The sequence below is a fragment of the Cebidichthys violaceus genome, unplaced genomic scaffold (assembly GCF_023349555.1).
Source record: "Cebidichthys violaceus isolate CVI_PGR_0920_01 unplaced genomic scaffold, fCebVio1.0.p SCAF_3, whole genome shotgun sequence".
Classification (NCBI taxonomy): Eukaryota; Metazoa; Chordata; class Actinopteri; order Perciformes; family Stichaeidae; genus Cebidichthys; species Cebidichthys violaceus.
This window is the reverse complement of record NW_027176483.1, coordinates 15,986,062-16,013,293: the sequence shown is the minus strand read 5'-3', so window position 1 is coordinate 16,013,293 and position 27,232 is coordinate 15,986,062. Positions and strand designations below refer to the sequence as shown.

Genomic DNA, 27,232 nt, shown 5'->3' with positions numbered 1-27,232 from the left:
GTGGACTACATGTACCAGAATGCACTGCGGCTGTCAGATTCAGCCGAGCACTGTAATGCTACTGCTGTACTGGCGTGGAGCACACGGACATACGTGCAGGCTTGCTCAGTAAGTTGTGGATATTTGTTTTTAGACAACTATTGTGTATATTACCAAATAGCTTATACCTGATAATGGCGGCATCTGTTGTGAAACCGTTTCAACGTGTATGATTTGACGACATTCTTACCGGACTTGCTAGCTTACATTAGCTTGAATTAGCTGTTATCATCATCCGGTAGCTAGCCAAACCGATGAGTCCACAGGAAACGCTCAATGTTTAGCAGTGCTGTACCTGAAAGTAACGTTAGCTAGTTTGTGAACCGGCCCTGGCAAGTTACTTCTTGCAAAACTCTTGTGTTGCTCACATTTAGTCGTGATAATGGCCTCGCCGGAGATATCATTCCTCTTCGATTTTACAGTTATTAATCAGTGACAGTCGCTACTTTTGTTATTAACGTTGTACTGTCACAATTGTTTGCTACGTTTAGACCTCACACGTAAAGCAACGTCAGCAGTCAATAACGCTGCACTACAGCTAGCTGTGTCCGTGAACGCCTCACAGTAATGCTGCTCTACAGCTAGCTGTGTCCGTGAACGTCTCACAGTAACGCTGCTCTACAGCTAGCTGTGTCCGTGAACGTCTCACAGCAACGCTGCTCTACAGCTAGCTGTGTCCGTGAACGTCTCACTGTAACATATCTGCATCCTGCTCTCTGTCACACGCAGCTTTCAGTGCTTCAAACATGGATCAAGACAACAATTCAGAGGTTTGTAACCCTTACAATACGTTATCCTGCAGTTATTTTAATTTTTTTCAACCATTGCAATTTTAACTAGCTCTGAGTATTTACCTAACTATGTGAAATCAGCCCGCTTTTCTCAAACTGGCTCGACTTGGACAGGAATAATCTCTTATTAATCTTGCACTGATGTAAATATGCCCTCTGTCTAAAATATAGTTTGGTGTTTTTATGCCTGACAGGATGAGTCGGTCGGCCCATCGGATGACCCATCAGAAGAGGAACTGCCTTCTCTCCCTCCAGGGCTCTGTACGTGTTTTTAATTACAGTGTGTATGCTGAAAGATAGTGTGATACCTCTTTGATCGTTCGGCATGTCATGTCACGCAAAAGTTCAAGTCATTGCAGCAGCCTTTTTTTTATATAATCACATAATAATCATAATGGTTCAGATCCATCTGAATGTGCTAATTGATTTAATTTAGACAAATGATGAAACCTAACAAACAAGTGAATGTGAGAGCCAAAACAGTGTGGCCGATTGTTTCTATTTCCATATTGTGGTTTCTTGTGATCGCCAGTAAGTGATCTGAGCTTTGAAATTGAACGTTTTTAAGTAGTTTATAGTTAAAGTTAAGTAATTATCTATAAAGGACTGTGAACATTTAATTCAAAATATTAAATCTATTTAATAGCAATGTCAATGTTTCTATTCAAACGTCTGCTCCCTTTTTAAAAGTGTGTCATTGCTCGGTGCGACAATATAACAGCATCATGTTCCGTTTTAACATTATCTTTATGTCACAATTCAAATCATTTCCGACCATAACGAGGGCTGTACCTAATAGTTTGATGTTTCATTCGTAACATGACATTCAAATTGAATTATTATTAATAACGTACAGAAACTTTCTTCCCCTTTCTCTGTCACTTGTCGCTGTGTCTCAGTCCCCTCCCAAAAGTCAAAATCTATTGAAAAAAACTTGCACCTGTTTTATCAGGGCAGTCTAGCAGCAATCTAACAGCACCATAAATTACTTTTATATAACCACAATAACAAAAAAAATCATATTTTCATCTTTATTATCAGGTTGATAACGTCAGTAAATATAATGTAAGACATTCAAAGCTTAATTCAAAAGCCAGAATAGAAGCTTCAGATTTAAAGAAAAAAAAAAAGGAGACATTTGATACAACCATAACTATGCTTATGGTTTATAATTAAGGATTTATAATTCCCTCGTCACTCGTGCTGATTAACCGGGCTCGGCGGGCAGACGTGCTGCTCCACCAGAAACATCTCTAGATGCACAGTAGGGCACTGATTCTAGAGATTATTCATTAAAATGAAAAATATCCTTCCTTTTAATATTTCATAGCTCTTCACTATAGTCGTCCTGCTGTACTTTTGTGTCCCGTTTAATAACTGTCTCTGTTGTTCCTGTGTAGCGGACGGTGAAGCAATGGAGCTGCTTTGGCAGTTGCGATCCGAGCGCCGCCAGTCGTCCCCTGAGCTCCCGGAGACGGTGTCCCGTCTTACTGCCCCTGATGGCAGCCTCCTGTACCTGGTGGGCACTGCCCACTTCAGTGACAGCAGCAAAAAGGACGTGGCCACGGTGAGCCAATGACAATTTACAACAGGATTTGTAAAGCAGACTCTGCCACTTACACCCTCTTTAAAATGTGATATGCTGTGAAATAGTGGAGTAACTATCTGAATGTGGAGAAGCGCTGTAGAGTAGCACCTTTTGAAGATTAGTTGGCACAATCTGTATATGCTGTAAGTACAAGATTGGTATTCCTCTTTTGCCAAGCGTAATCCTGTCTTTTCTTCCACATTGATGACATAGATCTTTTTTGTCTTTACTTCCTTCCTCACTGCTCATTTGCCATTTTATCTCTTTCTTCCCCTCTTGTGCTTTCTTATTCTGTGTCTGTCACTTATCTCTCATACCCACACAGACGATCCGCGCTGTCCAGCCAGACGTTGTGGTGGTGGAGCTGTGCCAGTACAGGGTGTCAATGCTTAAGATGGACGAGATTACCCTGCTGAGGGAAGCCAAAGACATCAACCTGGATAAGGTTCAGCAGGCCATTAAACAGGTCAGACTTTCAGGATGATGGGAATTACCAATGGCAGGAGTGTGGAAAACAGCGAGAGCAAATATAGCTAAGAAAGGACTGTATATTCTGAATAAGGCAGTGATGGTGTTGTTTTGATATTTGAAACAACTTTTGTCCTATGATGGGGAGAAACAGTGAAGGGGATCTCTCATTGTTAACGGGGAAATGAATATCTCTGATGCACAAGCAGGATTAAGTGTCAGAGCTTTTAGTTTCTGTGCACTTGTTTTGTCTTTTTGGTTTTTTTCAAACTATGTTTATGTCAGCATGCATAAACCCACAGAATGTGCACTACTGCCAATGTATTTAAAAACTGACATTCTTTGTGTGAATGCTCATTTTGTTTCTGTCCTCTGTGTTTGTTAGAATGGGCTGATGTCTGGCCTCATGCAGATTCTCCTGCTCAAAGTTTCAGCTCACATCACAGAGCAACTGGGCATGGCTCCTGGAGGAGAGTTTAGGGAGGCCTTCAAAGAGGTAAACCACACACAAAACTAACATTGTTAACATTGTGCTTGCAAGGTTCACGTCAGTAACATAGCCTGCAGTTGACAAACAGTAAATATAATCTGACTGTGTGTTAAACAAAGAGACAAGCTATCTATCCAGCCATTATTGTTCCCTAACCACTATCAATATTTTCACTAACACATGAGAGGCCTTGTGTGCTGTCGGTGTGAGACGATCACTTATGTGTCATTAAGTTCCAGCGTATTAATTTAAAACGGTGAACAGACACTTTAACTGGAACTACTTAGCTGCTGTCCATTATCAGTAATTAATAGACTCCCTACAGCCAATCGGAATCGAGCCTTCACCCAAGTTATGTATGGATGATGGATATAGGTGGTTGATGGTTTCAGATGTTTCAGTTTATTTCATTCTGTTTTTAATTTTTCTTTCCACACAGGCCGGACAAGTGCCGTTCTGTAAATTTCACCTTGGGGACCGGCCGATCCCTGTGACGTTCAAGCGAGCCATTGCAGCGCTCAGTCTGTGGCAGAAGGCCCGTCTGGCGTGGGGTCTTTGCTTTCTGTCGGATCCAATCAGGTACAAGTTCACCATCGCCCCTTTTCGTCACACCGCACTGTGTCGTGAGACTGTCCTTCTCAATGTCTACGCACCACATGATCGGCACGCACAAGAAAAAGGTTGAAATTTGGGGGTATTGTTGTAGCAAACATTTTAGCTCTGAGTAATTGTAGCTGCATTCAGAGCCGTCTGTGTAGAACTAGGGCTTGTGCGCCCACACACACTTTACAGATTACATGCAACTCTGCCAATTTGTTAAACTGACAGCGTCTGTGAAATCTGACTTGAAGTGATGTGTCCATCTTTTAACATCTATCGATTGAGCCTGTTACATTCTCTGATGTATAAAACGAGCGAGACCTAAACAGAATATATGCTTGAAAGTATGTTTTAAAAAGTCCATTTTCCCACCACTCTACAGCTGTGTATTTTACAGTAACGTGCAGTAAAAAAAAGACTAATTTCTCCTCAACAATTATAAATATTTAAGAATAAGTGTTGTGTACACCTTTCATAGACACTTTTTAATAGCGAATGCTAAAAAATGCTTCAAGAACATAAATGCAAGCTGTAATGGGATTTTGAAAGAAATAATACAGACTTCATTCGGTTTGTTTGTTCCTCATTCTTTACTTAATACTGTGTGAACAGAAACAAATGTTTTCCCCTTCCTGTGTGACTACCGACGACTCTGTTGGACCGTTTGTCGTGTTTTTAGTAAAGAAGACGTAGAGAAGTGCAAACAGAAGGACCTGCTGGAACAGACCATGTCGGAGATGATCGGCGAGTTTCCCGCTCTCCACCAGACCATCGTGGCTGAAAGAGACATCTACCTCACGCACACACTCCGCCAGGCTACGCGCTGTGTGGAGGCCCCCCGTACTGCTCAGAGTGCGTATTCAACTGCTCAATAAGCTCGTAATCACATTGTTCCTATTTGTAGATTTCAGCTTTCTAATCCTGTGTGTATGTGCGTCATATGTATTGGTTGATACATGCATATATTGGTATTCACATACATATCGTTATTGTTGTTTTACATACGTATCGCTCATTAGAATTGAACATTTAAATTGTTTGAATTGTGTTGCTCTTTTTAAATGTATCGGTAGAATTGTATCTGAGCTTGATATAGAACAAGGGTGTGAACCTACTGTGTATATCTGTCATCAAATTTGTTACTAAATTCTTGCGTAATTAACCAACCGGTAATGACAGTGTGGTTTGAATGCTACAGAGACTGATAATGAACATGCTGAGTCATATTGTGTGTACATGTTTAAATTTCACAGAGACAGTGGGATGTTTTTACTGAGCTTAAAAACAAATGTTTGCATTCATGGTGAGACCGCAGGAATTCTTGCTCTGTGAATCGTGTCGTTTATGCTCAGCAGTGCATTATGTCAGGATCATTTATGCATCGTCAAAAAGGGGAATATGAAGACATTCAGTCATTTAGACTGAAATCCATCCCTGAAGCATTGGATGATTCATTTCTCAGTCGAGAGATGACCCGTGGTTTCATACGTATTGATGAGAAATATAAAGAATATGTGGTTGTAGAAGTTTTGACTGTTTATGTAACAGAATATTTCTTTTCTAGAAGTGCCTGCTGTGGTGGTGGGAGTCGTCGGGATGGGTCACGTCCCCGGCATCGAAAAAAACTGGGAGAAGCAGCTCAACATAAATGAAATCATGAGGTGAGTTCAGGAAGTAATGGAAACATTCTTTAAACTGTGTCCGGACGATCCCACAGCTGCTCAGTGTGTCTGTCTGTCTCTTCTTCAGTGTTGCACCGCCCTCACGTTTTGGCTGGGTGTTGCGCACAGTTATGAAGGGCGTCGTGGTGGGAGTGCTGGGATATGCCTGCTACCGCGCTGGAGGGACTCTCGGTCGAGCCCTCCTGTCTTCACCTACAGTCCAATCTTTACTGGAGACTCTGCGGCCACCCGCTGCTCTCAGCCAACAGTGACACGACCTCTGACCTTTTTGAAACGATGCATTTTTCACCATTAGCCTTAAAAACAGGAGGTGAGGCTGGAGGAAAGGTTTCACCAGCCCACACTATGAACTAACAAGGATTTCAGGGGGTTATGAGCCTCCCACCTCGCATATGATGTCCCTGGAGACGCTGCAGGGCCGTACTGCCAAAGAAACCATGACAGTACTCTTCGTTTTCTTCCACATTTTGTGCAAATCATGCATTTTGTAAGGTTTATAAATGCCAATCATTTCTTTTGAACAGATTTACAATTCCCCCACCTTACCTTTTTTTTTTTTTTTTTAAAGATTTCATTTTTATTTGACAAGTATCATCAGAATCCTCTTCAGTCAAGTGCACTGATGCGACTGAACCATTTTCCAAGAGGCACACTTTTCTAACACCGTCTTCTTATTCCTTCCTCCTCTCTGGTGCCTGACAGCAATTTTGGTAGTTAGCCCATTTCAAGTCCAGCACTTTATAACAGAGTCTTGTACTGTACATGCAGCTTATGGATGGGGAGAAGAAAGTACAATATCAAGTCAGTCACTATACTCATAAATACAATCTAGGAGTAAGCCTGGTGCATAGAGTGACCCTCATGGTGTGAGATAAACAAAAAAAATCATCTTCTTAATTCTTGAAAAATCTACTATTTGAAGTATTTCCCATGTGCACGGTCCGGTCCACATCAACAGACAAGTGCCTCGTGTTGCAGCAGGAAGGGCTGATGGTGAACTAAATGGAACGGCAAAAATAACTATATGCATCTTACACATACAACCAAATGGTCAATGCAATTTTCTAATATTCTGTCTTTATATAATTATGATAAGCCTTTTTCATATAAATACTGTTGCCCTTAAAATAGCCCATCTTCCGTTGAAATGACGCCATAGCCCCTTCATCTTATGATCGTTCATACAACAGGATGATGCGGGACAGGCTTAAGTGTGCCACAGGATGAGCAAAGCATTTGTCTTGTCATTTGTATATTTGATTGCACCTCCAGTATAAGGCACCCTCACATATTGACTTGAACTGGCTCCATCTGGGAGTAAGTTGTTCATACTTGAACCAAAAATATGCATCTTGTACAGAAAGACCAGATCTCTTGAGAACATCTGTAATTCAGCGCACCAGCTGTTTGTACTTTTATGATGTATGCATTATCACTTGCCAGTTGGATTGTTGAATGAGATAGAGATGATAGAAATGAAATTGGTTTGTTTCCTTCTGATTGAGTATTGAACTTGACCATAATGATTTCTCAGTGGATCTTTGTTATGGACTTGTTTTTGACTACTGTGAAAGAAACGGACAGTTTAGTTTGGTCTGCGTTTGGAGGCAAAGCCTTAGACTGCTATCACTGCTGCCTTTGACCCTCAGATTACCAACACTGACCTGTATTCATAGTACAGAGCTTCTTATTGCACGTGTAAAAAAACAAACAAAAAAAACAAACAACAGTAAGACATCCCTGGAGCTTTATGTGGAAGATGACCCAATAAATCAAGTCGTCTGAACAAAGTGTTAACAAGGTTACAAAGGATTTTAAGTGATTTGATGTACAGTACTGGAGTTTAGATGTATTTATAAGAGATATGACAGTAGATCATGTGTGCTGTCTTTCGTTTGTGAAATGGTCCAATGGACTCATATGGGACCTGAGTAAAAGAAGCATTGCTACACATAATAATCTACACATTAAACTAACTCAGATAAACTGTCTTCCAATTGATAAATCAGTTCTCTTGCTTCAGAGATGAGGATATCGGGGACAGATGTAGCCATGACTCTGTTCCTCAGCAGTATAATACTTTCAAATGTTTTGTGTCTGTCTCCCTCCCCCATTATGTCCAAAGGTTTGTTCTATTGAATGTTGGAGAATTGCCAAGAGAAAACTGTATGAATGCCTGTATTTACTGTGGGATTTCTCTCCCTGTGTCCTTGTGTGATATTGTCATTGTTACCAAACGTTAAAGCCTAACTTCTGTAATGAATTATGAAACAGTTTTCAGTAAAGATAAACTCTATTTACCTCACGAATGTTGCTTTTTTATTTTTATTTTTTTTAAAGAACCTGTTGCATTACATTATCTGCCAACATTTTAATGCACTCAGTGATGATTACATTTCCTGGAGTCCAATTATTTCATTTTATTAAAATTCTGTATGTTTTGTTTGATTTTAGATAATACAGAACTTTAGTAATCCTGAAGGAAAACTTTGTGACGGAGATTGACAAGTTAAATAGTAATAAGAGTAAGATTTAGTAAAATAATTCAACTAAAATAGGAAAAAGTAAATTAGAACATAAGAATAGAAACAAGAGTAAAAATATAAAGTGTATAAGAAGAAACACTAACACCAGTGGCTAAGAAACATGATATATTGACTAGAAAAATTGCATGTTATGTGATGTGATATTTAATTAAGTAATGACGATACAAATATGATCTCAACCTTGTTAACTTTGACATTGATTTTAGTGTCGGCCCAAATGGTTCCGGCTTCACTGCGTGTGTCCGGATAAATAAGGATGTAACACAGTCTGTCTCGCAAACATCCGCTAAAGTTAGCAGGATTATGAAAGCATGACTTGTGCCGACATTGTAACTGCGCCAGTGAACATAAACAGGCAGATGGCCCTGTTTGGATGGCTTATTTAGGACCTCGGCTCGGACCGTCACGCATCTTTGTCCCCGTTGTGTCCGCCTTCAGACTCCTCGGTACGGTCGGGATGGCCGACATGGGTCTGGCGATGAGCCGTTCCCCGCTGGAGCGGCTCGACTTCGACAACGTCGCCCTCAAGAAACTCCCCGTGGACTCGTCCGAGGAGCCGGGGGTGCGACAGGTGAAAGGAGCGTGTTTCTCCCGCGTGAAGCCACAGCCGCTGACCAAGCCCCGGTTCGTGGCTGTGTCCCACGAAGCCCTGGCGCTGCTGGGGCTCAGCGGAGAGGAGGTCGTGAACGATCCGCTCGGGCCGGAGTACCTCAGCGGATCCAGAGTCATGCCTGGATCCGAGCCCGCTGCTCACTGCTACTGCGGCCACCAGTTCGGACAGTTCGCCGGGCAGCTGGGCGACGGGGCGGCCTGCTACCTGGGGGAGGTGAAGGTGCCGCCCGGCCAAGATCCCGAGCTGCTGCGGGAAAACCCGAGCGGTCGGTGGGAGATTCAGGTGAAAGGAGCTGGGTTGACTCCTTATTCCAGGTACACGGGTTTGTTGTTTGTGTTGTGTTAGCAGGATTATTTTTCTTATACTCATTTTATGAAATACACCAGAGATGTGAAACCATGGAGAAAGACTTTGATTCCCTTGATCTGAGGCTATAAGCCTACAGATCATTTAAAGGAGCAGATGTGGTTGAAGACGATCACTTGAGTTTTAAAGGGATTGTTAACCTTTGACACAGTTGATATGTGCAACTTAATTATATCTGGATACCGTTCTTTGTGATGCTATTCTGTCCTCCATAGACAAGCTGATGGCCGTAAGGTCCTGCGCTCCAGCATAAGAGAGTTCCTGTGCAGCGAGGTGATGTACTTCCTGGGTGTTCCCACCACCAGAGCAGGCTCCGTAGTAACCTCCGACAGCCGGGTCATACGAGACGTCTACTACAGCGGGAATCCTCGCCATGAGAGGTGCTCTGTGGTCGTCCGTATTGCTCCCACCTTCCTCAGGTGAGAGCCGATTGTAACCTACTCTCATCTACCGCGGACGTGTGAGCTCCTCAAGACGCACACAACGAGAGTCGTTTGTCTCAGTTGTGCGCTCTCTGTGCAGGTTCGGATCCTTCGAGATCTTCAAGCGGGCCGACGAGCACACGGGCCGCCAGGGTCCCAGCTATGGACGGGATGAGATCCGAGGTCAGATGATGGATTACGTCATTGAGACGTTTTACCCTGACATCCAGCAGAATCACGCCGAGAGGGTGGAGAGGAACGTGGCTTTCTTCAGAGAGGTCAGAGCACATGAGTCGCACAACATGCAAATCTCAGCCGGTGAAACGGCTCTTGAACCAACATGTACTCGAATCAGCAGGTACATTACATTATATTACAGTCATTTAGCAGACGCTTTTATCCAAAGCGATTTACAATAAGTGCATTCAACATTGGTAATCAAAAGAACTACTAGTCACCAGAAGTCATAAGTACATCTCCAAACAAGCATCTAAGAGCATGAAGCAGAGCATAACTCAGAGCCAAAGTACAGTGCAGAAACAAGAAAAACAGTTAGTGCTATAAGTAATACGAATACAATAAGTTAGTATGAAAACAATAAGTGCTAAGTGGAAGGCTCAGGGTAGCACTTCCTGAAGAGGTGGGTTTTCAGCCTGCGCCGAAAGATGGGCAGCGACTCCGCTGTCCTGACGTCAGTGGGAAGTTCATTCCACCACTGTGGGGCCAGGACAGAAAACAGCCGTGACCGGGTCGATACCGATCGCCCCGAGGCAGCAGAGCGAAGTGGTCGGGCGGGGGTGTAGGACTTGACCATATCCTAGGTAACCGATTCAAGGTCTGACGTTACAGTTCTGAGCCAAGAACATTTGGATCCTCTTACCCTGTTAAGCTGCCTGCCTGTGCTGAGTCACTGTAACATCGGCTCAACATGAGATTAAGACATTAACACGGCATTAAACTCTGGAGAGAGACTTTTGACATTTTCCTCATCTTATTAGTAGGAATCGCGGCATTCATACTCCCCATGGGTTGTTTTCAGATGTTTCTGGAAATACAGAACAACCCTCTAATGTCAGATTACGGTCTTGTCGCTGTCTGCAGGTGATGCTCCGCACGGCTCGTCTCGTGGCTCAGTGGCAGTGTGTGGGTTTCTGCCATGGAGTCCTGAACACAGACAACATGAGCATCCTGGGACTCACGCTGGACTATGGTCCATATGGCTTTATGGACAGGTCAGACATTTGCAGAGTGTTTTAGCCAATAGGTCTGATTGATCCAACAGTCATTATGTTGTTATTTAATATTCATCATCATACAGAAGTAGGTTGACATGATTGTGAAACAGTAATCATAAGACCCAACTTTCCTCATCCCTCTCAGGTTTGATCCAGATTTCGTCTGCAACGCCTCCGACAACTCCGGCCGATACTCCTACCAGGCCCAGCCGGCTATCTGCAGGTGGAACCTGGTGAAGCTGGCGGAGGCTCTTGCTCCAGAGCTGCCACCGGACCGGGCCGAGGCCGTTATGGACGAGTACCTGGATCTGTATAACGGCTTCTACCTCGAGAACATGAGGAAGAAGCTGGGCTTACTGAAGAAGGACGAGCCAGAGGATGAGCTCCTGATCACAGAGCTGCTGCAGACCATGCACAACACAGGTGGGATGGATTATAAAGCGGTACATGTTGCCTGGCGATGAGAGTCTGATGAGAGAGCGTCTCATCTGGTGAGAGGCAAAGAGTTTGAGAACACAATTCGTACATGCAGTACTGAATATAAAACACTGGTGCCACATCAATGTTGTAACCTTTCCTGTTTCACTCCTGCAGGTTCTGACTTCACCAACACCTTCCGTAGCTTGAGTCAGATTTCCTGTCCCACTGAGGGGGAAAGTGAAGGAGAAGAGGAGCTTGTCAGGAAAGCCACAGACCTCCTGCTGGAGCAGCGTGCCTCCTTAGAGGAGCTCAAGGCTGCAAACAAACCCACTATGGATCCACGGTGAGCTAGCCATGCATGCTGCATGTTTAATAAACACACTGTCTATTTCATACCATCACAGAAAGGAAATATTAATGTTTACAGTACCGTAATGTACTGTAGATATTCATGGTTGCCAGAAAATGAATGATACTATTTGTACACCTTGTAGTCAAAACATGTGTATGATGAACAAAAGGAGTACGGTAATGTTGCCGTGATTTAATTGAGCACATGTATAAGAAAAGCAAAATTATTAGAAGATATGTTCAGACTGTCCAACATTTTTGTTTTGTTTGATGTGATGCACATTGTAGCCTCCGGGTGCCGCTAGTGGGGCATTATATTATTGGTCTTGTGTACTATGTGAGAACAATCCACCTATAATTGCATCAGTTCAAGATGTCTGAAAACAACATTAACTGAGTCTTTGGGCAGTGGAAAAAGCTGTAATGACAACTTAGAGTAATGAGAGTAACGCATTTATACCTGCTCTCTGATTTCCTGCATGAACTTGTATTCCTGTGCATGTAAACAGTCAGTGGACCAATCGTGTCTTTGTTTTGTTCATCTGGTTGCCTCAGATCCTCCATATTGTATCGAACAACAGTTAGAACCTGGATTGCCTGCACTGGTCCTCCTTTTCTTTTTTCCTCCAACATGCCAATTAATCATCTAACCGTTGTGTTCTCTGTCTGCTGATGACAGCGAGCTGGCGATGCTGCTCTCTATGGCTCAGAGCAACCCGGCACTGTTCCAGATGATCTCAGACAGGACGACAATTGCGAGGCAGTTAGAAAGACTCAGCAAACTGAAAGACCTGATGGAGACCAGCCAGGAAGAGCTGAAAACTCAACAGGCAGAGGACTGGAGCCGCTGGATCACACGCTATAGGTGAGATTTGGGGGGGGGGGTTCATGGGCAGATAAAGGGAGGAAGGCAAGATGTAGGAAAAGATGAGGAGAAAAAACAGCTGGCACATATAACAAGAGGTAGAGGGTGGAGGGACTGCATGAACTGGATAAGAGCTTTGTGGGTGGATGGTCATGGGTGGAAGTGTGACTGATAAAGTGGGCGGACAGACAGAAAGAAGAGGAAATGGGGCGTTGAGTCTGCCGTTGCTCAGACTGAGCGTTCTGCGTTATCCCTTCCGCAGGAAGCGTCTGGCTCGGGAGCTAGAAGGCCAGAGTGATGTGAAGGCCGCGCAGGAGGAGAGGGTGAGGGTGATGGACGGCACCAACCCTCGCGTGGTGCTCAGGAACTACATCGCCCAGAATGCAATTGAGGCTGCTGAGAATGGAGACTTCTCTGAGGTCAGTCTTGAACTTGCACTTTTATACAACTGAATGTCAATTTATCATACCCTTTATCAATTTGGACTGTTGTGCATCTGAGGTAGAGAAGTGATGAAAGTGTTACCAGAAGAAGTTTCTGCAGAGCTCAGTTTTTTTTTGCATCGAGAGCGATTCCAAAGCAGCAAATCTAAGATTCGAATGCACTCAAGTTACGAACTCAATTCCCTTTTTGTTCTCTTCATTTTCAGTGTTTCACTTTAAGGGTGTTCACCTGCTCTCACTTCTCGCTTCCTCTCTGTGCTGCAGGTCCAGCGAGTCCTCAAGGTTCTGGAGAAGCCTTTCTCTCCGCAGCCAGGTCTGGAGCTTCCCGCGTGGGTGGGCGGCGGCGAGGCCACCAAACAAGGACAGAGGGATGAAGGAGAGGACCAACAGCAAGAGGCGGCCTCTACGTCCACAGCCAGAAACCCTGTTCCCTATGACAGCAGGCCCCCAGCTTGGGCCCATGAAATCTGTGTCACATGATCTTCGTAATAACTTCCCTGATTGTTTCGCTTTCCTGCTGAAAGTGATAAGAGAGTTTATTGGTCTTTTAGTTCATATTTGTTTTTGCTTTATTTTTGAATGTCCATTTTATGTACAACTCTCCATTACTTGGGCAGGCAGCGTCAGGGAAGTTAGCATGAGGCGCGACACCCCATAGGCTACCTAGCTGAACCAAAGCAGACAGGCGGTGGGTTGAATTTAGGGGTACAAATGCATATAGATACAGATATGTTGCCATGTGAGGTGAACATATATTCAGCAAATCTGAAATGTGCCATAAAATGGCTTTGAAGTGATTAATTCCCTCCATTGCTGCTTAAAACATCAGAAGTGACTTGATGAGATTTTAAGGTGGATTTCTTTTAAATCCCCTTGAATGTACAATGCATTAGGATAACTGGCACACAACAAAAGATGGCAGAAAAAATACATCCAAAGACATTATTCTTTACAAAGAAGCCCCTCAGCTCGTTCCCTGTGTGCTTGGTGTTTGACTAGCTATTAATGACGACTCAGACAACACGTCCTGCAGTGACCTGTCTGACTCTGACAAACTGTGAGGTGCCACCTTAATATATACCAAATAATGTGTGCGTGTGAGAGAGAGAGAGAGAAAAGATGATGATGATTTTGGGCATGTATTTGGGTGAATGGAAGTGATTGCACTTAAGCCGCTGTAGATAAATGCACAATACTGTTTATTCTCCTATAATATAAAGAATTGCCTTTCGCCTCTGTCATAGCACCACTTTATAGGCATAGAGCCACAACCATAACTTACCACTTTTGTTACCTAACATGTAAAGTAAGCAGCGATACTAAACTAGTGAATCTAGAGTCCAGCAGAGGAAAGATGGGAACTGTGTGTTTAAATTTGGTTATTTTAGTGGGGTTGTGATTGTGTAAACTTCTTAGCGAAAGATTTATTTGATCTGTGATGCCGCAGCACTAATCATAACTTGCCATATTTGAAACATGATCAATTTGTTGGTTTGGCCAATACATTTAGATTAGTTGTCAAAATCGGACTATTAAAACTGAACATTTGCACACAAAGTGCCAGAATTGACATGAAACTAAATTGTTTCAAAGTTGTATTTTTCCGTAATAATTATGGACTATATGGTTGATCTCTTCCTAATAAACTGAGCAGTCAATAGACGTCATGTCCTCTTTGTGCCAAGTACATACCTGCCATAGCTGCCTTTTCATTCCGTGAACTCGACTCCACATTTCTGTGTTGCCTAACATATACTTGATGTTGCCATTAGATTGCTCCACTCTGGTAACAGACAAACACTTTAAACTTGTCCTCTTTGTGTAAATGCCAAACAGGCCGAGCTGATACAATCTGACATTTTCAGTTTCTTTACAACACTACGGTGTCCTTGACTAATGAAACAGTCTAGCGTTCCTCTAACCACGTAGTAGTGTCTCTGTAGCCCAGGGCGTCAGTAATGCTCATGTCCCAGCAAGTCTCAGATATTTGCTTCCCCTGCGCTCAAAGCACAGAGGAACTCAGCACACGTTGGCATTTAAAGGCCAGCGCTTATAAACAACTCTTTGAGGTTGCTATCCAAACTGCGCGCACCTACCAACGCATTTCAAAGTAATGCTGTTAGCCTAGTTCAGGTATTACTCACATTCCAGTCTCCTTCTCACCTTTAATTGTAGGCCTCCCGCGGGACTCGGGAGTGGCTTTTTGTGACCTCAGGGTGCGCCCTGAGCGGCTGACACGCAGAGCTGCGCACTGATCGAGGGTGAGCGCATAGGTGGGATCTGGAACAATGGGTGTGTAGCGACGGAAGAGACACAACAGCCAAAGAAGAACCTCTCCTGGACGTTTCATTTGATTTGTGTTTAATAAATAGGATGTCCACGCGAATCAGACCCGGCTATTACCGCCAAGAAGTTAACAAAACCTCATGGGAAGTACCGGAGCGGTACCGGGAGCTGAAGCAGGTGGGGACCGGGGCGTACGGGACTGTGTGGTAAGTGGATTCGGCCAAACTGGGGAGATAGATTAAACACTGGTCGCGCAGCGGGTTTATGGGGGGAGCGCGGTGACAAAGAACGCGACGGAACAGATGGTGCCGTCCAGGCAGCCGCACGGTGCCACGGCCAAACAAAAGAAAAAGTATGTGCGCTCCGCTGAACACATGCTGCTTCACTTCCTTATATGATGGAGAGACACTTGCAGCCATAGCTTCGCCTCACAGCAATCACCCATGTCACCCGTGGCCATGTATTGTGTTGTGTAGAGCGCATGGGTGGCTCCTTGAGTAATAGGTGCGCTCACCCAAGTTTACCGACGCAGAACAATGAGGAGCAGCTATATTCAAGCCACCTTGTGCGTGTCGCAGCATGCGGCCCCTTTGTTTTTAACTCGGTGGGCGGGCACTAAGCTGCCCGGACTGACTCAATGCAACTTAATAACACATGAAGTACTCTGAAAAATTGTGGTCGGATACGAAGTGGAGACGGAGCCGCTTGCTACAGCCATCACTGCTGGAGTACAGGCAGGGACGTACCGGGACGTACCGGGACGTAAGAGTATTTGGGATGGGCGAGGGGGCTGCGGGGTGGGGGTAAACACAGGTTTGGGCTTATAGTGAACATTCCTCATCAGAAGATAAGGAAGATCTTCAGTTACACATCAGATCAGGGGATGGCAGTGTGTTGCCCTGATCACTGCAAAGTTCCTAAGATTTGCTTATCGTTTCCTCATGTTGCAGAACAGCTGACATTGTGATTTTATTCTCACCCTCAGCTCAGCTGTGGACTCCAGAACAGGAACCAAAGTGGCAATCAAGAAGCTGTACAGGCCTTTCCAGTCGGAGCTCTTCGCCAAGCGGGCCTACAGGGAGCTGAGGCTTCTCAAACACATGAAACATGAAAATGTGAGCGTCAGCATGATCGGTAGTTATGTGGTCCAGGCCCGCAGGGATGCTGATTACATTAGTGCACTTTTACAGTTCTGACTTGATGGAGTTTTTGACATGCAAAGCAGGTTAAAATGTAACTAGAGCATGCAGCATTTATTTGTTAAGAATGGACCAAAAGTGTAATACATGGTATATTTCTGTCTCGCCCAGGTGATTGGCCTGTTTGATGTTTTCACTGCGGACCTCTCTCTGGGCAGATTCCATGATTTGTAAGTGTTCTTTATGTTTCTGTCACTGCAGCAGGACAGTATTGATCTCTATCTATATATTTGTTTTTTGCTAGTGCACAGCTTTTCTCGAAATTATTTCAAAGTTGCATCCGGTTGTGAGTTTCCCAGTCATAACGTTTACTTCCTCCTCAAGTTATCTGGTGATGCCGTTCATGGGGACAGATCTGGGGAAGCTGATGAAGCTGCAGAGGCTGTCAGAAGAGAAAATTCAGTATTTGGTTTATCAGATGCTCAAAGGGCTCAAGGTGGAGCACTCTCCTTTTATTGTTGATTGTGGACAATTTATTACTTTACTACCTGAGTTTATTGGTTCTGTTGATTAAATCCCTGTTGTATTCTTTTATTACAGTATATTCACTCTGCTGGAATAATTCACAGGGTAAGTCGTTTGTTATATTTCCACCATGTATGTGTGGGATAAAGATTACGTTCAAACATTGCTATCAAATTTTAACAGGAGCTGGTTCTTCCTGTTTATGAACTTATGCCCTCACTATTTTATTACACGACTGGATTTTAGCTTCCTCTTGCTGCTTTGGTACAGACTCACAGTCATAGTTGGTCTTTTCACACGGGTATTTGCAGGACCTCAAACCAGGAAATCTTGCCATCAACCAAGACTGTGAACTCAAGGTACAGTTGTACACATCCTGATAACCTAAACGCCCATCATGTGCCTTCATTTTAAGATATTTAATTGAATGGAGTTACAGTTTAAAATGAACAATCTATAACTATAAAAATCATGAATGCATTGCCCAGAGTGTCATATCCAGAATGTCTTTTAACCAGGCTTGCTTCATCATTATAAGTAAGATGTTAATGTTGCTGTGTCTAACTCGACTGTGTTTCATTTTGCGTTCTGTCAGATCTTGGACTTTGGTTTGGCGCGGCAGACAGACAGCGAGATGACAGGGTACGTGGTGACTCGCTGGTACAGAGCCCCAGAGGTCATCCTGAGCTGGATGCACTACACGCAGACTGGTAATGAAGAGCTAATTAAAGGGAGAAAAAACCCTGACATCTTTCATCAATGTGTGGTCATGTTCAGTGCTCCCCATTAGCACTGCATTAGTTGTTTTAGTTGTTCTCACTTGCCTTCAGCTTCGGGCTTCTGCTTCAGTTAGTGATTTCCCAGAATGACCTTTACATCCCCTAGAGTTTTGTTTCTTTATTTAAAGATTTCATGCACGTGCATTCTAGTCTATCGAGGCTACAGTCAGTCGAGACAATAGTAGTTTTTCCTCTTTTCAAAGATAGATTTATCTGTATGATTGTGAACAGTGTGTCTATTTAATTGTAAATATGTTTGAAAAATACTCAGAATAACTACACAAAATGTCTTTGTTTTAAAGTGGTTGGATGTGTTATTAAAAAAATAATTCATTTGAGTCAGACGGTAATATTACGTATTTCCCACTAGGTGGTGATCTCTTATCACTTTACCTTTTGTTGCAGGTGCGTTTTTAGGGAATGCATGCATCTTTAGCTGCCCACAATGTCTTGTAATTGTATGTTGCTGAAGATTGTAACAAAACATCTGAAAAATGTTGTTTTCTGCTTCTTTCTCAGTGGATATTTGGTCCGTCGGCTGCATCATGGCGGAGATGCTGCAAGGAAAACCCCTTTTTAAAGGCAGCGACCGTATCCTTTTACCTCACTGACCCTTTTCCACAGAAATTCACAACAGCAATTCGTAAGAAATTCATAGCGCTGAAAGTCATAGGAGTGTAGTTTTTGGAATTTTACAATTATCTGTAAGAATTATCTTGACTAGTCACATTTGACCCTTGACCCCCGTTCTTCAGACCTAAATCAGCTGACTGAGATCATGAAGCTCACAGGAACACCGACTCAGGAGTTTGCATCAAAACTAGAATCTGACGATGTGAGTTCAGACACACATAGAAACCTAAGAATACACTCCCTGATTTTGTTGCAGCAACATATCATGCACACAAATCTACTGAATTGTAGGAATTGGAAGCACAATCGGGCAAAATCTGTGGGTTTGTGCTGCATTAAAATTGACTAATTTCTTTTCTTAGGCCAGAGGCTACATCAAAAGCCTTCCAAAAGTGGAGAAGAAAGACCTTCAGAATGTGTTTTCTACAACTAATCCACAAGGTAAGATGTGCTCAGCCTGGCCAATTGATGCATTTTTCAGTTTGACAGTCAAACTGAGATTTGACTTTCCGTTTCCCCTCTTTCGTCAGCCGTGTCCGTGCTGGAGCGCATGTTATTGTTGGATCCGGAGAGCAGGGTAAGCGCTGCAGAGGCTCTCATGCTGCCTTACTTCACTGAGTTCAGAGAACCAGAGGACGAGACGGTAGCACAGCCATATGACCACTCGTTAGACAACACGGACCAGTCCTTGGATCAGTGGAAACGTAAGGATGAAGGGGAGGAGGAGCTGTGAAGGGGAGAGGAACAAGAAGAAATGAGCTGTTATCTTTTAATGATCAGTGCTGTGCTTCTTTCTTTAGGTCACACCTTCACAGAGATCTTGACCTTTAAACCAGTTGTGCCAGATTCCAAGGAAACCGCACTGTAAGACACACTGTCGGAGGTGCAGCGCGGGACCAGAATAAACTATCATGTCTTTTTTTAAATCTTGAGCTCAACTGGGAGAACTCTTTGATCACAAGGCTCTAGGAATGCCTGTGGATCCTGTTCACAATTCTCTTTAAGGTACAAGCTGTCATGTTTTTGGAATTGTCATTCAACATCATATTGGTCCAGTAGCTTTCTTCCTGACTTCAGCATCAGACTTTTCCATCATGTCCTACAGTGCTGAGGATGATAGTTCATTTGCTGTAAGTCCGGTATTAATATTCTTTCATAAGTAACTAGGTTATCAAGGAATTATGGGGTGTATTACTTCAGTTACTTAGTTCAATTTCCCTTCAGTGATACATATATGTTGTATGAGTTTTTTTTGTTTTTTTTTAGACTACCTACTGATGTAATATGTTGTTTTGTGAAGTAGACTACATGTCCTCAAAAGACATTTAATTGGCATTAAATGGATGACCTTGTCTGCGTGTGTGTGTGTGTGTGTGTGTGTGTGTGTGTGTGTGTGTGTGTGTGTGTGTGTGTGTGTGTGTGTGTGTGTGTGTGTGTGTGTGTGTGTGTGTGTGTGTGTGTGTGTGTGTGTGTGTGTGTGTGTGTGTGTGTGTGTCTAGTCTACATGTCTGCTCTGACCTCGTTATTCCTCCCAGTGGCCTTAAGATAACGGCAAAACAAAAACACTGCCCAGCTGCTGATCGTACGAAATCCATCCCAGCAGGTTGTGCACAATCATTCACATTGTAATTTCACACCAAAAACAGACTTACATCCACTGATTTTGTTTTTTTGAAACACAGAAAGTAGCACAAAACACATTTTCTATGTTGGATTTGTGAATTAATGTAAACACCACTCATGCATTTTTTGTATCATTAAAGACTCTCCAATTATGAAAATGATGCATGTGTTGTTGTTTTTCTTTTCTTGGATTTTGGCTCATCATGGCTCTATAAACTATTCAAGAGATGCAGCAGAGGCAGAGATATCTTGATTTTAAGTTTCTGGTAGGAGTCAAGCAGCAAGCTCCAAAAGGGCTGGATTCTACATTACCCATAATGCAACCAGTGGCATATTTTGCTAGATCCTTTCTGCCTGGTAAATACCCCCAAACTTGTAGTCCGGGCTGCGACAAACAATGCCATGACTAATTAGCTGTATGTGTAAAATTGGCAGAATTCCCCTCTAAATGACAATATTACATGTTTCATATTTATCCATCCGTTAAAGCAGATGGGGCACTTTTGTGTTGCTCATATTAACTAACACTAGGTGGCAGCACATAAGCAAGTCATGACCAGACTGCATCTCTTGAGATGGTGATGGTGATTGTTCCACCACTTCAGGTCTAGACTGAAATATCTTGACAAATATCGGATGGGTTTCCGTAAAATATCTACAGATACACAGAGATGATGAATAGGTAATGACCGTGGCAATATTCTGACTTTTCATCGAGCACCACCAGCAGATAAAAGTTCTTTAAATTATCCCGTGAAATATTTCCAGATCTAGTTGTCTGGATTTAGGCACAAAATGTGGTGCAGACATTCATGGTTCTTGCTCAATGTGTCCTAACTTTGGGGACCCCCAGACTTTTCCTCTAACACCATCATCAGGTGAACTATTAGATGTGTCCAATAATTAGTTTTTAGACTAAATACTGTACCTCCAACACTAATGACATTCCAATCAGCCTCAGCAGTACCATGAACAACATTGTATCTAAAACATTAGCACGTTAGCACTGTCATTGTGAGCATGTTAGCGTGCTGATGTTAGCGTTGAGCTCAAAGAATCACAGTCCCTGAGGCAAACTCCCGTCTTGTTATTCTCTTTTTAGAAGATTAAACCTGTCACATTAGTCATTGCAGTGATTTATTGTATTGCAGTTAACACTGACAACCTTAGTTTTGTTTTTAATATGATTGATGACTTCAAGTATCAAGCGTTTACACATTCTTGCAGAATGCCTGTTTGCTTTTAGATTCTGCACATTCCTCCATATACTCTCCGTTGGCGGGTGTTGAATTTAACAAGCTTGTCTTGAGTGGCCTCCAGGTCCTTGACTCCCAAGGGTGACTCTCCCCCGAGGACAAGCTTCCTCCAAACACTGGGTGCGTGTTGTGTCCTCCTCATGACACGCACAGTGGGTAGTTCACTGGAAAGTCAGAGAGTTCTGTTCCCGCAGCAGACAGGAAAACAGAGGGGAAAGCACTTTCTTTTTTACCCCCACAACCACCTCCTCTCCCAACACACAGAGAAACACGAACTGACTCCCCCTCTCCGTCTCGTTTGTTGACCCCGCGGTTTATTTTCAGAGCATGTGGGATTCAAGCAGCATATTTTCTAAGACACACACGCACATTGGGTTCACGTGTGTGCGCACCCGTATACATAGATACGCCTGGCATGCACAGTTGGATACACACATTCATACACTTTAGACTGACTCAGGAGGGAGTACACGTGGAATGGCAGCGATGCCCAAACACCGATCTGACCTGGGTCACCGCTTTTTCTTAAAGTGGAATGTCAGTTATAGCTGTGTTTATTTTATGTGTCAGGGGGAGGCACATCACTGTGAATCTCACCATGGTGAGAGGATCAACGCTGTCTTTGCTGAGATTCACAGTTGATCTTAGTTCCTGTGTATGAAAGATAGAACTTTTATTTTTTTATCAGTGATGAGCTTGGAACATTTTTCAGTTTGTCTCATTTGTCTCACAGTAGGAACTATGCTAACTAATGATTCGATAAATGAGAGCCAAAACTTTCAATTTATTTTCATCCTAGCTCATCAGTTCTAATTGAAATGAAGCACACTGACGGAGCATCATCAGTGAGTGTGTATTCTCCAAATAATTTGGGTTGTCATGTCCTTGCTGGAGATCAAATAAACAGATTCGAGGGCTCAGTGGAGACAAATTGATTGGAGTTTTACCAGGAGGAGGAGAAGGGAAAATCTGTCAACGCACTGAATGTCCTTGTCTATGACTGTTTGTGGGCTTTACACAGATTCATGCATTTACATTGCAGGGTATTTGTGTAGAAGATGTTCACCATGTGACTGCTTGCTTGGTTACAGATGTCAGTTTGGATCTGTGCTGCTGCTGCTCTGTGGCAAGTCTACAGAGGTCTGCGTTTCCTCATACATGGCTACATGGACACTGTTAAAAAGACAGATACTCTTGATGAGAGCCAAAGCATTTTTAAACACAAGCAAGTAACGGCTGTCTAGCTGTGCAAGTCGTATTTTTGAAGCTGACAGCTGTTCAACGGGGTCCAGTTCAAAATACATTTTCCACATTTAAAAGAGAGGAAATGCTGCTTCATCATTTCTCAATTAGGCATGTTTACATGTTTTCTATTTGTTTTTTGCTTTAGTGAATGAATACTTCAGTTTATCGCTTTCCAGCTTCAGTATTATTTTGATCGTGTATCTGGCCCTGTGTTTGTTTGCAGGGCTTAGAAGGGTGCATGTGTGTGGAGGTCAAGCGACCCCAACAAAAGTGAGTCACGTGGCATTCTGTAGCTGAGGGTTTTCTGTCTAACTTAACCTCACCCTTCGCCCCTCAAACCTTCTTCTGTCCTTACACGTGTTTTTTTGAGCCTGTATCTCGGCCCTGATCTTTGTGAGATGTGTACAGAAACACACGTGTCGGTGGGATGCTTCAGCGGGAGAGCGGGACCTGCCGGGCAAACTACATAGAGGAAATTCCACAGGCTCACATGGAGCTGGTGTGTCTCCAATTCTCTGAGCTCCGGGGGGGCACCAGAACTTGGGTGGGTATGAAAAGGATGTAAATTGGGAGGTTTAGGAAATAATGATATACAGAAGAAGAGGAGGAGAGGATTGGAAGAAAGGGAAGAGCAACAAGTGGAGGGCCGGCAAGAAAGTATGGGTGGATGAAAGCAAAGGAAGGGGAGAGAGACAGAAGACATGCAGAGGGCCCGAGGGAGAGCCTAGCCAGAATGGGCAGTTTAGTTTACATTAGCTCATTCATTAGCCATCCACCCCTCCTCTTTTAAGACTTCTGTGGAATAGACAGTGCAAAGAGTGCATGCCACAGATTGTGATCCCTCTCCCAGGACAATTTTGTGTCCATCTGTGATGTGTTGACGTACGGGGTTTATGGTGTGTCATGTTTAGAGAGGCACTACAGACCCAAAGGAGCGATGGGAGCAAGCTGCTGAACCAAGAAGAACTACTGCAAATCGTGTTTATGTTGAAATCGCATACATACATGTACTGCTCGCTTATGAAGAGATTGAGAACACCTAACCAGCACATTCTAAAAAATGTCTTTAGTTCAAAGTTATTGTCTGTGATTAAAAGCACAAACTGTTTTCAGACGTTTTCTATGTTGCTGTGTTCTGGTGCTGCTGGGAAGCTTCTGCATCTGCTAAACTAAAACCTTTTTCTTGCATAAGAGTTCAAGATGAACATCATTTCACCTAATCCATAACAGCTGTTTGTTTGTCTCCTGGACTTCATATTCTGTCCGCATAGCTTGTGAATAATTGACTTCAAGTCGCTAATGTTACATACAAACATACATGCCTTTGGGATTTGTCAAAATAGTCAATACACCATACTGTATTGCCACGCAATAACAAATCCACCAAACATATAAAGATGATAAAGTACAATATGATAAGACGAACATTGATCGGTTTTAATTAAGTTTCTTATTTCTAGAAGTGGATTACCCGACTATGCAGGCAATACTTAAAAAAATGTCTTCCTTAAAAGTGGGAAAGACACATTAAAAAATCTACATTGAAATATGTTAAATATGAATGTGGAGAAAAGTACACATAAGAGTATGAGTTTGGTTTCAGAAGTGGAGGGGGTGGGGCAAAATAAAGTCAGAGGGTCCTCAATAAAAAAAGACAGAGGGAGAGCACCAAGTGGCTAGGTTTGTTAAACCTAACCAAATATAGCCACCTAAAAATTATTTACAATACCAAGTTTGTTCCATCTTTAATGGAGGGAGCACTATCCTACAACAGCAAATCTCTGAATAATGTTCAATGCTAGCTTGTTTTTTAAGAAAATTAAAATATGCAGATGAGACTTTTTCTCAGTTCTGAGTCTTGTCTCTTTGGCGAAGAAAGCCCACAAATCCCAATGTTGCTCATAAAGCTTATTACTGTTATATGGTAATAATTGAAGGCAAATCAGATGAGTATATCAACATTTTGATCAACTCCCCTCTTCTCTCTGCTTGATTTTGGCAGCCTGACAGTCAGAGGATACTGTTTTGAGTTTTAGTGAATAAATCAAAAGAGACAGTAAAAGCAGGGGGCAAAATAAGTCAGTAAACATGATGCCAGAAGCACAGCATATACGGCTGTGAATGCTCCACCGGATATCTGTCTTTTGAGTATCAAACGCTCACCCCTGTAGGCTTGAAAGGTGGCTGGTAAATGTTTTCCACTCAGACAGAGAACAGCAGCTTGAATTCATCCTGATAAAATGGATTCCAATGGTGACATGATCTTTCATAGTGAAAAAAAGAAACAGTTTCAAAACACCCACAGGAATTTCTCGGACATGTTGTGTAATCCACTTCTCTGCTGCCAGTCTATTTCAACGGTTTCTTCTTTTTTCTTTAAAGTGGATCTTATCTTATCGTAAGGAAAACCAGAAGCCCAGCTGATGTTCATATGCGCATCCTCATGATTCTCCGTAGGTGAGCCCCAGCGTCAGCTGCAGATGACTGGCATAAAAGTCTGAGCAGACTCAACCTCAGATGTTAAATCCTAATGGATTTTACGGTCAAGTGGACACAAGACCTCAGTGGTGACCTCAGCGGTGACTTCATTGTGGGGTCACAGCTTCCCGAATGTTATCCCTCACTATGGGCGATAAACCGGGACAAGGTCTCCAGCTGAATCATGGGTAGAACCTGACTCTGAGGTGAGAGGTCACAGTATTTCACAAAGCCTGTGTTTTCCTTTTTGTATCAAGGAGAGCTGCCTCTGTGGCTGTGTCAAGGTTAGAGGGAACCTGAAATGCCATCTAAAGGGAGCAGGAAGTGACCGGAAGCCAGATTAGAAAAATAAACAGGCGTTTGCATTAAAGTTCCCACCTTGTAACCTTACATAAGTGACTGTTACAGTACACCTAACACCTAACCTTATCCAGATTTTTAATTACTTATCTACAAGCTGAGTAAATGCCAGACGGCTTCTATTGTGTTGCCGCTGTTAATGAAATGATAAATTGTTTTTCTCCACTGCCTTATATGAATGAGGTGAAACGCAATCTGAAAAATAAACAGGCATTATCGCACAATAGTGAATGAAAATGCACCCAGAAGTCAAAGCCCTTAAAGTCAGTTATATAAGCCTTCAAAATCTTCTGAGTCTCCCCAGCTTGATGTGTTTAGGGCTGATGATTGCTTTCAGTTGTAAAGCCTTACTGGGAGAGCGCAGCGAAACAGAAACCGTAACGTTTTTTCCTTACTAAAACCCATCCTTGCTGAATTAAGGAAACTCTTGCAGACGCACATGCATCAGTGGTATGGCAGGGAACAGAGTAGAGGCTTTTTTTTCCAGGGGGGGTTGTTGGTGGTGGTGAGGAATGTCAGCATCTGTGTTGGGGATAGATTCTGTTTTATAGCTGTTTTCTCAGAGATGCCAGTGAGTGCTGCGGTGAGAGCACAGGGACTGGGCTCCCATCCCAGCCTCTCTACCTCATGTCTGTCCACGTGGGCAGCAGGGTGAGATACCAAACCAGACATAGTTCCTAACCTAGCCACCGCAACTTAATGAAAAGACGCTATGATTTTGACTTCTTTGTGTTATTCTCTTTGTCCCGACAGTACTCATGTTTATGACTCTCGCTCTCTCAGGACAGGATGCTGCTATCTAGTTGCTCTATAAATATCCACAGTAGAACTCGTGTTTCTCTTCTGTGAAAGAAGTATAAAGGATATTATTACATGGTACAACACTCATCATGTAATTGCATGGTAAGCAAAATTCACGGACATGACCCAAAAGGAGTGAATGCAGAGGAAATGATGTGGTAAAAGACAGGCATGATTGATAAAAACATGTATATATATTCTCTCAAAATGATGGCAAACATTTCTTCTCCGGGGTTAGTCGGTCTACTGACGTGGGCTACAGTTCTTTGGGCTGACGTGAGCCAAATTTCACAAGGAGGTCTACCTGGCGGGGCGGATGCCCTCCCGTGGAAAAAAAAGCAGACAAATGAGAGAGGAAGGTGTGTGTGGCAGATGTGCAGGGTTATAAACTGACAGGATGTTTATCAGGAATGCAGCGGGGGGGACCCCAGCCCCCCCCCCTCGTGACAGTAACTCCGTAACAGACCAGGGATGATGTGGTTCAAATACATTTCACTCTGGTGGCCTCAATGTGATGGGTTGACTGCTCAACCTCTAATTAACCTGATGTAAATCTACTGCCTTATTATTCTAAAGTAACAACTAATAGGCTGCTTTAATTATTTAAAATCGTATTTCCCCCAAATTATCTGAATTGACCAAATTGTTTAACATGTTTAGGAAATGTGCTTGCCTTCTGTTCTTGCCAGGAGTCAGATGAGAAGATTCATGTCATTCTCATGTCTATATGATAAATGTGAAGCTACCGCTAGCCGGCTCTGTCTGAAGGTCCTGCCAGCATGTCTAAAGCTCACTAATTAACACATAATATGTTTCATTTATTTACTATGTACAAAAACTGATATATAAAAACAATAAATTGTACTTTTACAGGGGTTAGGCTATGTGCTGGACGATTGACCAGGTACAGTGACTTCCTGTCTCTGCTGGTTGGCACAAATCCTCCAATAAACCCACAACATGTCATATTAACACTGGTTTTGGATAAAAGCGTCTGCTAAAATGACCGTAATGGTTCCTTTAAATTAATGAATTAGGCAAACTAGATTTTCATTTGTGAGTTTTAAAGGTTCTGGTAAGTGGATTTCCTTCCCAATCTTACACATGGAGGCCTATTACAATTCCTCTGTTGAATGCACAAATTGAAGGAACTGGCAGGATTAGCTGTATTTCACTGTAATTATATGA

The 27,232-nt window shown here is 43.0% G+C and overlaps 3 protein-coding genes across 3 annotated transcripts; all 3 read left to right on the top strand.

The window, feature by feature from the left end:
- The first annotated feature begins 19 nt into the window (after positions 1-19).
- trabd (TraB domain containing) lies at positions 20-7,963 on the top strand. The gene is given in 11 exon segments (XM_068723695.1): positions 20-58; positions 60-108; positions 769-809; positions 1,025-1,091; positions 2,231-2,397; positions 2,744-2,884; positions 3,272-3,382; positions 3,816-3,955; positions 4,656-4,828; positions 5,541-5,637; positions 5,726-7,963. Coding segments are annotated over 11 exon segments (1,209 nt in total). The 3' UTR covers positions 5,910-7,963.
- Positions 7,964-8,467: 504 nt separating this feature from the next.
- Positions 8,468-14,581, top strand: selenoo1 (selenoprotein O1). The gene is made up of 9 exons (XM_068723583.1): positions 8,468-9,131; positions 9,399-9,602; positions 9,706-9,883; positions 10,707-10,837; positions 10,986-11,263; positions 11,435-11,603; positions 12,291-12,476; positions 12,739-12,895; positions 13,184-14,581. Exons 1-9 carry the CDS (start codon positions 8,578-8,580, stop codon positions 13,406-13,408), a joined length of 2,082 nt encoding a protein of 693 aa, XP_068579684.1. The 5' UTR covers positions 8,468-8,577; the 3' UTR covers positions 13,409-14,581.
- A 327-nt stretch (positions 14,582-14,908) lies between these two features.
- Positions 14,909-20,065, top strand: mapk12a (mitogen-activated protein kinase 12a). Its single transcript, XM_068723176.1, has 12 exons — positions 14,909-15,411; positions 16,191-16,320; positions 16,516-16,574; positions 16,729-16,840; positions 16,945-16,974; positions 17,181-17,228; positions 17,465-17,579; positions 18,168-18,239; positions 18,404-18,483; positions 18,644-18,722; positions 18,812-18,985; positions 19,082-20,065. The coding sequence occupies exons 1-12, from the start codon at positions 15,293-15,295 to the stop codon at positions 19,147-19,149; spliced, it is 1,086 nt and encodes a 361-aa protein (XP_068579277.1). The 5' UTR covers positions 14,909-15,292; the 3' UTR covers positions 19,150-20,065.
- Positions 20,066-27,232: the final 7,167 nt, after the last annotated feature.